The sequence below is a fragment of the Lepisma saccharinum genome, chromosome 23 (assembly GCF_977018435.1).
Source record: "Lepisma saccharinum chromosome 23, izLepSacc3.1, whole genome shotgun sequence".
Lineage (NCBI taxonomy): Eukaryota > Metazoa > Arthropoda > Insecta > Zygentoma > Lepismatidae > Lepisma > Lepisma saccharinum.
The window spans coordinates 52,355,201-52,368,440 of NC_139251.1; the positions used below are offsets into that span (position 1 = coordinate 52,355,201).

Sequence of the window (13,240 nt, forward strand, 5' to 3'; positions counted from 1 at the left end):
GATATACATTCATATCTTAGAGAGACTTATGTTTCAACTCAAAACTACAGACCAAAATCACTTCCAATAGGATTTCTTTCTTGCAGCTCAACACTAGAGACAGCATTCTGCTCTGTGACTAAGAATAGTGGAACGACTCTGGAATCTACAAGGGAAGGAGTATCTAGAAAATCTTCACCCTGTGAAGGTGTTGCCATTTGTAATGATGGAATTAATTTGTTTAATGATAAATGTGAACTTGCTGTTCACATGCAAAATCATAGTAGAACAAAATCTTTTGAGTGCTCAATGTGCAAGGAATCATTTAAGAAGATAAAATGTCTCATGGAATATACAGGAGGTCATAGTGGTGAAAAGTCTCTTTTGTGTTCAACCTGTAGCAAATCTCGAGCATTAAAACACAGTTTTAGAAAGCATTGGAAAACTCATAGTGCAAGCAAGGAAGATCTTCGAAAAGATTCCAGAACTCATACTGGCGACAAGCCCTTTGTATGTTCAGTGTGTAATAATACGTTTACAGTGAAGTCAAGTCTTAGGAAACATTTAAGAATACATACTGGAGAGAAGCCCCATGTGTGTTCAACATGTAACAAATCATTTGCACGGAAAGATGGCCTTGAAAAACATTTAATAATTCATACTGGAGAGAAGTCCCATGTGTGTTCAAAATGTAACAAATCATTTGCACAAAAGCAAGTTCTTATGAAACATTTAATAATTCATACTGGAGAGAAGCCCCATGTGTGTTCAACATGTGACAAATCATTTGCATGGAAATCAGATCTTAGAAAACATTTAATAATTCATACTGGAGAGAAGCCCCATGTGTGTTCAACATGTAACAAATTATTTGCATGGAAGGAGGGCCTTGAACATCATCTAATAATTCATACTGGAAAGAAGCCCCATGTGTGTTCAACATGTGAGAAATCATTTGGAAGTAAGGCGGATCTTAGAAAACATTTAATAATTCATACTGGAGAGAAGCCCTATGTGTGTTCAACATGTAACATATCATTTAGAAGGAAGGCAGATCTTAGAAAACATTTAATAATTCATACTGGAGAGAAACCCTTTGCATGTTCAATGTGTACTAATGCATTTACACTGAAGTCATATCTTAGGAGACATTCAATAATTCATACTGGAGAGAAACCCTACCTTTGTTCAACGTGTAACAAATCATTTGCACGGAAGCAAGGTCTTGAAAAACATTTAAGAATTCATACTGGAGATAAGCCCCATGTGTGTTCAACATGTAACAAATCATTTGCAAGGAAGGCAGGTCTTAGTGAACATTTAATAATTCATACTGGAAAGAAGCCCTATGTGTGTTCAACATGTAACAAATCTTTTAGAAGGAAGGTAGATCTTAGAAAACATTTAATAATTCATACTGGAGAGAAGCCCCATGTATGTTCAACGTGTAACAAATCATTTGCACGGAAACAAGGTCTTGAAAAACATTTAAGAATTCATACTGGAGAGAAGCCCCATGTGTGTTCAACATGTAACAAATCATTTGCAAGGAAGGCAGGTCTTAGTGAACATTTAATAATTCATACTGGAGAGAAGCCCTATGTGTGTTCAACATGTAACAAATCATTTGGAAGGAAGGGAGATCTTAGAAAACATTTAATAATTCATACTGGAGAGAAGCCGCCATGTGTGTTCAAGATGTAATATATCATTTGCACGAAATAATGATCTTAGGAAAAATTTAATAATTCATACTGGAGAGAAACCCTTTGCGTGTTGAGTGTAATAATGCCTTTACACTGAAGTCATATGTTAGGAAACATTTAATAATAAATACAGGAGAGAGACCCTTCCTTTGTTCAATTTGTAACAAATCATTTGTATGGAAGGAAGGTCTTGAAAAACATTTAAGAATTCATTCTTGAGAGAAGCCCCATGTGTGTTCAGCATGTAACAAATTATTTGCATGGATTGATGACATTGAAAAACATTTAAGAATTCATACTGGGACCTCCCAATGGCATAGTGGTAACGTCGCCGCCTTGTAATCAAGGGGTCCCGGGTTCCATACCCGGTGGAGGCTCATGGCACAGTGGTTCGGTTCCCACTTTAAACTGTAGGTCTAGTCCCGATTAGCCTTTCTGTGCATAAAGTGGACTTAAAACAACAATTCAATTCAATTCAATAATTCATTCTGGAGAGAAGGCCCTTTGCATGCTCAGGATGGCAGATCTTAGAAAACATTTAATAATTCATACTTTGGAGTAGAGAACATTTAATAGTTCATACTGGAGAGAAACCCTTTGCATGCTTAGTGTGTAATGATTAGAGTTGCAAAAACCCATCTTTTTTGAACAGACCTTTTTTTTCCCAATAAAACAGGAGACTTTTGGAAAGAAAACTGAAATTTTTGCTTTTTTGGCTTTTTACTAATTACAACTAACCTGTTTCACTTGCAGTATCATTTAAGAGTTTTAATGGTTCATGAAGTCATATTATGGAACTACCTAAATAATCTTACGTCCAAGAGACACTAGCTACTAATTTGTTTTTGTCGTATGTGAGTTTGTGTATTACCTATGCAGTGGCATAGTGGTAAAACTGTGTTATAATCAGGGCATACAAGGTTTTATTCTTAGTGGAGACATATTGCGTAGTGATTTGGATTCCATTTTAAAACTGTAGGCCCAGTCCTGATTAGCTTATCTGAGCATACAATGAACTTAATGCAAAAAAACTTTCATGTGTTTATGTCATCATATCATTGACCTTTTAGAAACTAAATGATTTGGTTACACTTGAGTTGTGTTCCTGTGAAGTCACAAATATGAAGCAAATTCTAATATTACTCTATTAGATGTTTCACGACAATTAAAAACCTTACAATTCACATTACGTATGCAGAACTACATGCATATATACCCCATGTAATACTTAAGATCAGTATGCTACTACAAGGGAGATTTAGAGCCCAAGAACTGTTGTTGGAAAATGGCTACATTTTTGATTGAATGTTTTATACAAATAAAATTAATATATTAATATAATTCATAGGACTATTCATAATGCACAAATTCAATTAATTGTGTATTGTTGTTATTACATGAATAGGTAAAAAGAAGGTATAAAAATATAGATATAACAGTACATATTCTTTATCTAGCTTATGTGTTGTTAAGACAACCAAAATTTGTATAAAACAACATTACAGTTAAGAAATTTATTGTCAAAAATACGTAGAATTTAATATTTATTGAATAAGAAAGAAAAATATTTTTAATCCAGTTGATGAAAAGCAAAGTTTCTATTAATGTTTTATGTACAAGTGTTAGCCGTGCATAAATCTTCTTTGACACTGTCCTTCAAAGCCATATGATCTCAATATAATCCTTGCCTTTCGGTAAGTTCAATAGAAAGTAAATAACACTGAATTATACAACAAATGCTAAGCAAGTATATTTTCATTTTTTTATTCTCAAACTTTGCAAGACTTTGCTAACCACTCTGCCACAGTGGTCGGCAAAATGCTGTTGGAGTAGTTTATAGAGCTAAACATGCAATTGTAGAGTTGCAGTATTATTGTCCAAAGTAACGGGAAAAAATCGACCCCTCCCCCCTCCCGACCCTACAATTAGAAACACATGGTCACTTACAGGCAAAGGTTGTCACACGGAGTACAGTTTGGTGCTTAACTGTTCTTATCATTTACATTCAATTCTCAGAAATTTTCAAATAGTACTGTGTTCCGCAAATTTACAGTGGTTTCAAATTGTCTTTAATTTTTTTATATCATTACCATTGAATAGCCTTGAAATTCTATGTTTAGTAATTAATCTAATATATAAAAATCTGTGTATGTGTGTGTGTGTGTGTGTGTGTGTGTGTGTGTGTATGTATGTTCCGGCATTCCTCTCGAACGCCTGGAACGATTTCAACCAGACTTGGTACGCACATAATTTTCAACCTGGGAAGAAATACTGTGGGGGTAAAACACCCTTGGGGGGGGGGGGGGTGACGTAAAAATGATCATAAACGACCGATATTAGTGTGGAATCCATAGTTTTCAGGGTCTCTAATATGAATAGTGACACTCCCAATGCCATTCAACTACAAGTTCATTTTACACTATTGTTAGAATTTCGTTATATTCCTGTCTAATAGAAGATGGGGACAAATAAATACCCAGGCAATGCCAGGCAATCAGGTACTGTATATATAGAAAATTAAATATAATGTTTTAGCAATTATTATATAATAATAATTATAAGAATCATAAGAACATGTCTAAATGTGAGTTAAGAAAGAAAAATATATTTTGTAATGAGTGCTTTGAAAAAGCCAGGTCAGGGATTAAAATGAATGGACTGTTTGGTAGCCTTGCATCAATGGGTGTACAAACTAAAGCTACCAATTTTGCAGACTTTTCAAACCTGCGTCTCTACACAAAAACATATTAAGTTATGCAAGGACAAAATAGCATTTTTTTTTAAATCTTGAAAAATCATGGATAGGTTCACATTTAAATATTTCAAAGCTCGAGGAGAAGGGGGGTATGGTTCCTCCCCTGAGTACAAGTAGGCATAAAGTAATGTTGTCACCTTGCAATCAATGGGTTTCAGGTTCAATCCCCCAATGAAAGCACAGTGGTTCAAGTGCCATTTTAAGAGCCTCCCCCATGGCGCAGTGGTAGCGTCCTTGCCTTGTAATCAAGGGGTCCCGGGTTCGATACCCGGTGGAGGCACAAGTGGTTCGGATTCCACTTTAAACTGTAGGTCCAGTCCCGATTAGCCTTACTGTGCATAAAGTGGACTTAAAAAAGCAACTCAAACCAAGTGCCATTTTAAGCTGTAGGTCGAACACCAATTAACGTGTATGAGCATAAAGTAGGCTTAAACAAACAAAACGTTACTTATAGAAAGTCAGATTTAAAAAAAAAAATCATTCGTGGCAAATCTATTTAAGTATCTGCTTCAGTTTCGGGGCCACAATGCACTAGGGAAGTGCCTCTCAACTGTCAGGCTGTGGCCTGATACCGGGCCTTTGCATGAATATACTAAGCCATGAGAGTTCATTAAATTAAATGGTTGCCAAGTATTTTATACGAAATTTTATATTTGTCAACAAGCCTAGACAAATATCATATTCCATTATTTATTAATACTTAATTTCATGGGTGCATATTAATGTAAAGTTAAAGAAAAATATAAATTTGAATGTTTTGAGCAGGGCGAATTTACCATGCTGTGGTGCCACAATGTTTGAGAACCAGTACACTAGGTTGCCAAAATTCACCACAAGTACCATGACCAAGTGTAGTGGCCATTAAGTCAAATTATATGTGATACACTTGAAAGCCAGAATACAAATATTTTATGCCAAAAAAAATTTAATGGCGTTTCATACTAGATTTTCATTTATAGATATAGTTCAAGAAGAAACTGTATCATCAAGGATACATTTGATTAAGCGAGTTAAAATATGTAGCAAGATTTCTTCTTCTTCTTTTGCTTTTTGTGCAAATCCAAGTATTGAAAAGTGCCTCCCCACTGGTGTAGTGGTAACATCATGGCCTTGTAATCAAAAAATCCCAGGTTCGATACCTTGTGGAGGCACATTGCACAGTAGTTTGGATCCCACTTAAACTGTAGGTTCAGTCCCAATGATCCTATCTGTGCATAAAATGGACTTAACAAACAAGTCACACATTGAAAATTATGCTATTAGATTCTATTTACAATATATGTAAAACTACTCAAGTTATCTGAGTGTATATACTATTTAGATATATTTAAAAAAACACTAAAATTTGAAGATAACATTGGGAGAAAACTATCCATTCAAGAAAGTCATCATTTTTGCGAAATGCTTTGTCGGCTATGAATTCCATGTTGAAAGTTGTACTTTAAATTTACATATAGTCATCTTTTCACAGTAGAGAGATAAATAAAAGTGGTGAAATGAATTAAATGCAGCCAAGAAATGTATTTTCATTGATTTGGAACACTTTGGCAAAAGTAGCTGAAGAAAGCTGTGGAATAAAACAGGTTTTTTTTTTCCAAAAAGGGCTGCTTTTTCCGACCACTTCCAACTCTAGTAAATGATTCATTTAAACTAAAGTAAAATATTTGGAAACATTTAACAATTCATACTGGAGAGAAACCCTACCCTACATGTAAAAATCATTTACACGGAAGGAAGGACTTGAAAAATTTAAGAATTCATACTGGAGAGAAGTACCATGTGTGTTCAACATGTAACAAATCATTTACACAGAAAGAAGTTCTCAGATGACTTTCAGTGATTCATACTTTAGATAAACTTTGTTTGTGTTCACCATGCAAGAAATCGGTTACATGGAAGGAAATTCTTAGAGGACATTTGAGAATTCGTACTAGAGAGAAGCCCTATGTGTATTCAAAATGTGAGAAGTTATTTGCATGGAAGCAGGATCTTAGACGAGATTCAGAAATTCATACAGGTTAAAACCTATTTTCTATTCAACATTTAATAGATTATTTTGGCAGAATCCAATTAATTCAAGATATTCAAGGTTTAATACTTGTGTAACCTTTTGTGTTGTGTCATGTATTTGATTTGAAATAAATAATTAAAAAATTGAATTTTTTATGTGGTGTAAAGAAGTTTGTGTCACAAACGTTTGTTCTTTCACCTGATCGAGAGGTCCTTTCACCAGACTGCAACTTACCTTGTTTTGCTAGGGCCAGTCTGGGATAAACAACTACTATACCACCTTAAGCATGGAACCCCTAATTCATTGGCTCTCCTTATTGATACTTCAGCATGTAGATACTAATTTCCCATTAAAGCGACTTTTGAATAATTTTTGGGGACATCTACCATCTGGCATAAGGGATAGAACCTAATTACACCTACAAGATGTCTTAATAATTGTATATATTCAGATCAGGAAACATAAAGAAATGAATTCAAGTTTACAACTCGTGTAGTTTAGATTAATAATACATTTTGTGAATGATACATAATTTGAGTAACATGCAGGCTTCAATTAATCTGCTCTTTTTGTGTTTGCATTATACTTGAATACTTCCAATGAGTAAATGATTAAACATTGGTTTTCCACTTGTTTGTTTTGTTCACTTGGTTAAGGTTTTATATCTATAAAAAATGATCATGATCTGCAATCTTCCTATTTCCTCTGTATCTACTATACCTTCCTATGCAGTATGTTTATACACATGTTGTAGACTGAATTTAACTATGAGTTCACTAGACAATAGGCCAACCTTTGCTATGTTCGTGAATGCATAAAATTATGTTAAGCATGCATAACTCCTGAGACTCAGATTGCAAGACTGAGCTTAACTCTAAGTAAACATATTGAGAACATATTAATGGGCCTGAAAACTGACTGGAAACTTACGAATTTAAAATAAATTAAATTGGAGTCTGTTCAATTGGGAATGAGCCTTTCTGTGGAAATCTATATTTTCTTAGGCATATGATGTAGATGTTTTCAGTTGACATAGGATTCTATTAGTTCCAAATTACATCCAAATCGAAGAAAATGTAGTTTTATATTAAAGTAGATGATTCTGAGAAGCCATATAATATTATTTAGGTTTATTTTCACCCCCAGGCTTCATTTTTCAAAGGAGAAGAAAACTTGTGAAGTCATCTCTTTGTTCTCTGTTTATGACATAGCATCTGTATTAAATGTCATACACTAATTTTCCACACAATAACGTTTAATGAAAAACAGCTGGTTTTTGCATGGTGAACATATGACCCTTACTCCAAAATAATGTAGGAAAAAAAGCAACCATTTTGTTTGCAAATATATGAATTACTGTCAGATTTTTCCTACAAAATTACACCTGTCACTATGGAATCTCCCTAATATATAAACTGTTCATCTCTGTACACCCAGATTTAGACCAAATCTTATATACATTCTTTTAGAGAGAATTCTTAATACTTTTCATGATTAACTTGAATACTTGAGTGAAATTCACTTGCAGGTGATCACATGTTTCAGATGTTTTGCTCTGGCCCAACACCTGCCTGTTTCACTATACTACCTATGTAAATCGTTGTTTATTGCACAACATGTTAGCAATAAGTTCTTTCTTGCACAAAATGCAGGAAATCACATATGGCACAGCCAGTTGCCATAACACCTTTGACACATTAAACTCGTGCAATTTTTGTAAAGCACCATTGAATGCAAAAAATCATGCAGCTACTAGACGTACCATTTTGTAAAGACTGTATTCCTTTTAATCCCAATAGGTACGTCTTTCATTTTTTAAAAAAAATCAGTTTTGGCATTAAACATCTCAATGATATAATTAAACTAGTCATGCAAAGAAAGCATATTTTGGAAAGAAATGCAGAAATCTCGGAAAATTTGTTCCAACCACAAACCTTTCCTTCATTCATTGTTACCCCCTTATTATTTAAGTGTTGGATAAATTTTGGTGAATTGAATTTGCACATTCCTACTATCAGACAGGATCACTTTTTTTTGTATCAATTAGGAGACAGGGTCATGTTCCCAATTTCCAAATTTCCGAAGTTTTTTAAAAATATCTTCCAAAATGTGGGGACATAAGTGACATGTTGTCAGATACAAGTATTTTGTCTTGATTACCTCGCAAATTGCATCCTTAAGTCTCATGCCTCAGCCCAATTTAAATAACATTTAAGATCTTCCCTTGAAAATAAATATACATATGTTTTTATAAACACTGCAGTAACTGCATTCTCATTCGAGTACACACACACACATACACACTCTCACTCACTCATGCTCACAGTCTTGTCATACTAGTGCATTGTGCTAACCACTCTGTCACGCACAGAGGTCAACATAAATAATAACAGGCAGAAGTCAGCATTAATATTATTCTATATAGACACACACACACACGCAGACACACTGTTTAATTGAATTGAAATAAAATTTTTGATAAATTGAAATCGCACAGACCCTTTATATTGTTAATATATTTGTGTGTGTGGGTGGTGAGAGGGGGTAATACATATGGCTGAGATAGAGAAAACACCTATTAATTTTTAGAAAGTTTGCCTTGAAAACCTGGAATGTTTCTTGAATTTTATCGAGATCCTAGAGTGGTGACCCTAGTATATCTCCTTGCAGGTTATTACTGTTATATACAAGGGTCGTTCAAGGTTGACCGGGATTTTCGTACGTAAAAAATCGATGAATAGCCGGATCATGATGAAACGTGCGGGTGACGTAATGGATTCCTTCCCGAGTAACTAGCGCCCGGCATGACGTATTTCGCGCATGCGCAGCAGTTGCAGCAAACATGGCGGCAAGCACTGTGTTTGTGGCTGTGGAACAGCGGTGTGTAATCAAATTTCTCGTGAAGGAGAAAGTGAAATCAGCTGAGATTTTCAGACGATTGCAAGCACAGTATAGTGAACAAACGATGTCGCGGACAAGAGTGTACGAATGGTGTGGGCAGTTTCGCGAAGGACGGGAGCTGGTGACAAATGAAGCACATGGACACATTCGCCCGACTGCAGTCACACCAGTGAATACCGCACGTGTTGAGCAAATGATTCTTGAGAACCATGTGGATTTTCTGGACAAAGGGAGCATGATTAATGCCTAGTATTACTCCACATTGTTGAGTGGTGCTGTACGAAAGTCCATTCGCAAGAAAAGACCTGGGATGTTGTCTGGAAATGTTATTCTTCTCCATGACAATGCCCGCCCTCACACGGCCAATGTGACAACAACTCTGGCCGAAATGCGCTGGGAAGTTCTGCCCCATCCCCCCCTACAGTCCCCCAGTGATTATCATTTGTTTGCACCCCTTCAAGACCATCTGGGAGGGAAGAAATTCACGACAGACAAAGCACTGCGGAGTGATGTCCTCCAGTGGCTACGACAACAACCAAGTTCTTTCTACGCCAAAGGAATTCGGGAGCTGCCAGAACGATGGCAACGGTGCCTCGGAGTGCACAGGGAATACTTTGAAAAACTGACATAGTTTGGTGTTTCTTCTGCTACCTATTTCCTCTGCAGAAATAAAAGTCCCGGTCAACCTTGTACATTGATTAAATGTGCTCTTCAATGAAAATTTTCAAACAATGATATACATATGTATCTTAAAGAGACTTATGTTTCAACTCAAAACTTCAAACCAAAATCACTTCCAGTAGGATTTCTTTCTTGCAGCTCAACACTAGAGACAGCATTCTGCTCTGCGACTAAGAATAATGGAACGACTCTGGAATCTACAAGGGAAGGAGAATCTACAAAATCTTCAAACTGTGAAGGTTTTGCCATTAGGAATGATGGAATTAATTTGTGTAATGATAAATGTGAACTTGCTGTTCACATGCAAAATCATAGTAGAACAAAATCTTTTGAGTGCTCAATGTGCAAGGACTCATTTAAGGGGATAAAATGTCTCATTGAATATACAGGAAGTCATAGTGGTGAAAAGTATTTTTTGTGTTCAACCTGTAGCAAATCTCGAGCATTAAAACACAGTTTTAGAGAGCATTGGAAAACTCATAGTGTTGCAAGCAAGGATGATCTTCGAAAACATTCCAGAACTCATACTGGCGACAAGCCCTTTGTATGTTCAGTGTGTAATAATACGTTTACAATGAAGTCAAGCCTTAGGAAACATTTAAGAATTCATACTGGAGAGAAGCCCCATGTGTGTTCAACATGTAACAAATCATTTGCATGGAAGTATATCCTTGAAAAACATTTAATAATTCATACTTTAGAGAAGCCCCATGTGTGTTCAAAATGTAACAAATCATTTGCACGGAAGGATGGCCTTGAAAAACATTTAATAATTCATACTGGAGAGAAGCCCCATGTGTGTTCAACATGTAATAAATCATTTGCATGGAAGGATAGCCTTGAAAAACATTTAATATTTCATATTGGAGAGAAGCCCCATGTGTGTTCAACATGTAACAAATCATTTGCACAAAAGAATGATCTTAGGAAACATTTAATAATTCATACCGGAGAGAAACCATATCTTTGTTCAACGTGTAACAAATCATTTGCATGGAAGCAAGGTCTTGAGAAACATTTAATAATTCATACTGGAGAGAAACCCTACCTTTGTTCAAAGTGTAACAAGTCATTTGCATGGAAGGAAGGTCTTCAAAAACATTTAGGAATTCATGCTAGAGAGAAGCCCCATGTGTGTTCAACATGTAACAAATCATTTGCATGGAAGGATAGCTTTGAAAAACATTTAAGAATTCATGCTGAAGAGAAACCCCATGTGTGTTCAACATGTAACAAATCATTTGCAGAAAAGAATGATCTTAGGAAACATTTAATAATCCATACCGGTGAGAAACCCTACCTTTGTTCAACGTGTAACAAATCATTTGCACGGAGGGAAGGTCTTGAAAAACATTTAGGAATTCATGCTAGAGAGAAGCCCCATGTGTGTTCAACATGTAACAAATCATTTGCATGGAAGCATAGCCTTGAAAAACATTTAAGAATTCATACTGGAGAGAAGCCCCATGTGTGTTTAACATGTAACAAATCATTTGCACAAAAGAATGATCTTAGGAAACATTTAATAATTCATACTGGAGAGAAACCCTACCTTTGTTCAACGTGTAACAAATCATTTGCACGGAAGCAAGGTCTTGAGAAACATTTAATAATTCATACTGGAGAGAAACCCTACCTTTGTTCAAAGTGTAACAAGTCTTTTGCATGGAGGGCAGGTCTTGAAAAACATTTAGGAATTCATGCTAGAGAGAAGCCCCATGTGTGTTCAACATGTAACAAATCATTTGCATGTAAGGATAACCTCGAAAGACATTTAAGAATTCATACTGGAGAGAAGCCTCATGTGTGTTCAACATGTAACAAATCATTTCCACAAAAGAATGATCTTAATAAACATTTAATAATTCATACCGGAGAGAAACCCTACCTTTGTTCAACATGTAACAAATCATTTGCACGGAAGCAAGGTCTTGAGAAACATTTAATAATTCATACTGGAGAGAAGCCCCATTTGTGTTCAACATGTAACAAATCATTTGCAACGAAAGCAGATCTTGGAAAACATTTAATAATACATACTTGAGAGAAGCTGCTTGTGTGTTCAACATGTTACAAATCATTTGGAAGGAAGGCAGATCTTCGAAAACATTTAATAATTCATACTGGAGAGAAGCCCCATGTGTGTTCAACATATAACAAATAATTTTCATGGAAGGATAGCCTTGAAAAACAATTAATAATTCATACTGAAGAGAAGCCCCATATGTGTTCAACATGTAATAAATCATTTGCATGGAAAGCAGATCTTAGAAAACATTTAATAATTCATACTGGAGAGGAGCCCCATGTGTGTTCAACATGTAACAAATCATTTGCATGAATGAATGATGTTAGAGAACATTTAATAGTTCATATTGGAGAGAAACCCTTTGCATGCTCAGTGTGTAATGATCAGAGTTGCAAAAAGCCAGCTTTTTTGAACAGACCTTTTTTTCCCCCAATAAAACATGGCTTTTTTGTAAAGAAAACTGAAATTTTTGCTTTTTTGGCTTTTTACTAATTACGGCTAATTTATTTCACTTGCAGTGTCATTTAAGAGTTTTAAATGTTCAAGAAGTCATTTTGGAACTACCTAAATAATCTTGCATCCAAGAGACACTAGCTACTAATTTGTTTTTGTCGTGTGTGAGTTTGTGTATTACCTATTCAATGACATAGTGGTAAAACTGTTGATAATGAGGGGATACAAGGTTTGATTCTTAGTGGAGATATATAGCTTAGCGATTTGGATTTCATTTTAAAACTGTAGGCCCAGTCTTGATTAGATTATCTGAGCATAAAATGAACTTAATACAAAGTTTCATGTGTTTATGCCATCATATCGTTGATCTTTTAGAAACAAAATGATTTGGTTTTACTGGAGTTGTGTACCTGTGATATCACAAATATGAAGCAAATGCTAATATTAAACTATTAGATGTTTCACGACAATTATAAACTTTAAAATTCACAAAACATATGGAGAACTACATGCATATAGCATACCCCATGTAATACTTAAGATCAGTATTCTACTACAAGGGAGATTTAGAGCCCAAAGTTACTTATAAATGTAAGTACTGTTTTTGGAAAATTGCCACATTTTTGATTGAATGTTTTATACAAATAAAATTAATAAATATTAAAAAATCACAGGTCTATTCATAATACATAAATTCAATTAATTGTGTATTGTTGTTATTACAT

At 35.1% G+C, this 13,240-nt stretch overlaps 1 protein-coding gene and 1 non-coding gene across 6 annotated transcripts in view; both read left to right on the forward strand.

Annotated features, from left to right (window-relative positions):
• The window catches only part of LOC146005240 (uncharacterized), a 36,073-nt gene extending 23,573 nt beyond the window's left edge, over nucleotides 1-12,500 (forward strand). For 2 of the 5 annotated variants that reach the window (XM_083144326.1, XM_083144327.1), the window contains exon 3: nucleotides 10,172-12,500. In XM_083144326.1, coding sequence (XP_083000452.1) covers nucleotides 10,172-12,077 — 1,906 coding nt within the window. In that variant the 3' untranslated portion in view covers nucleotides 12,078-12,500. Of the gene's footprint in view, nucleotides 1-70; nucleotides 2,754-10,155 lie in introns of those variants that run through there. The other 3 variants (XM_083144328.1, XM_083144330.1, XM_083144329.1) reach the window with 3 other exon arrangements.
• On the forward strand, nucleotides 4,646-4,720 carry TRNAT-UGU (transfer RNA threonine (anticodon UGU)). Its single transcript has one exon. It is a non-coding gene; the product is annotated as a tRNA-Thr (tRNA).
• Nucleotides 12,501-13,240: the final 740 nt, after the last annotated feature.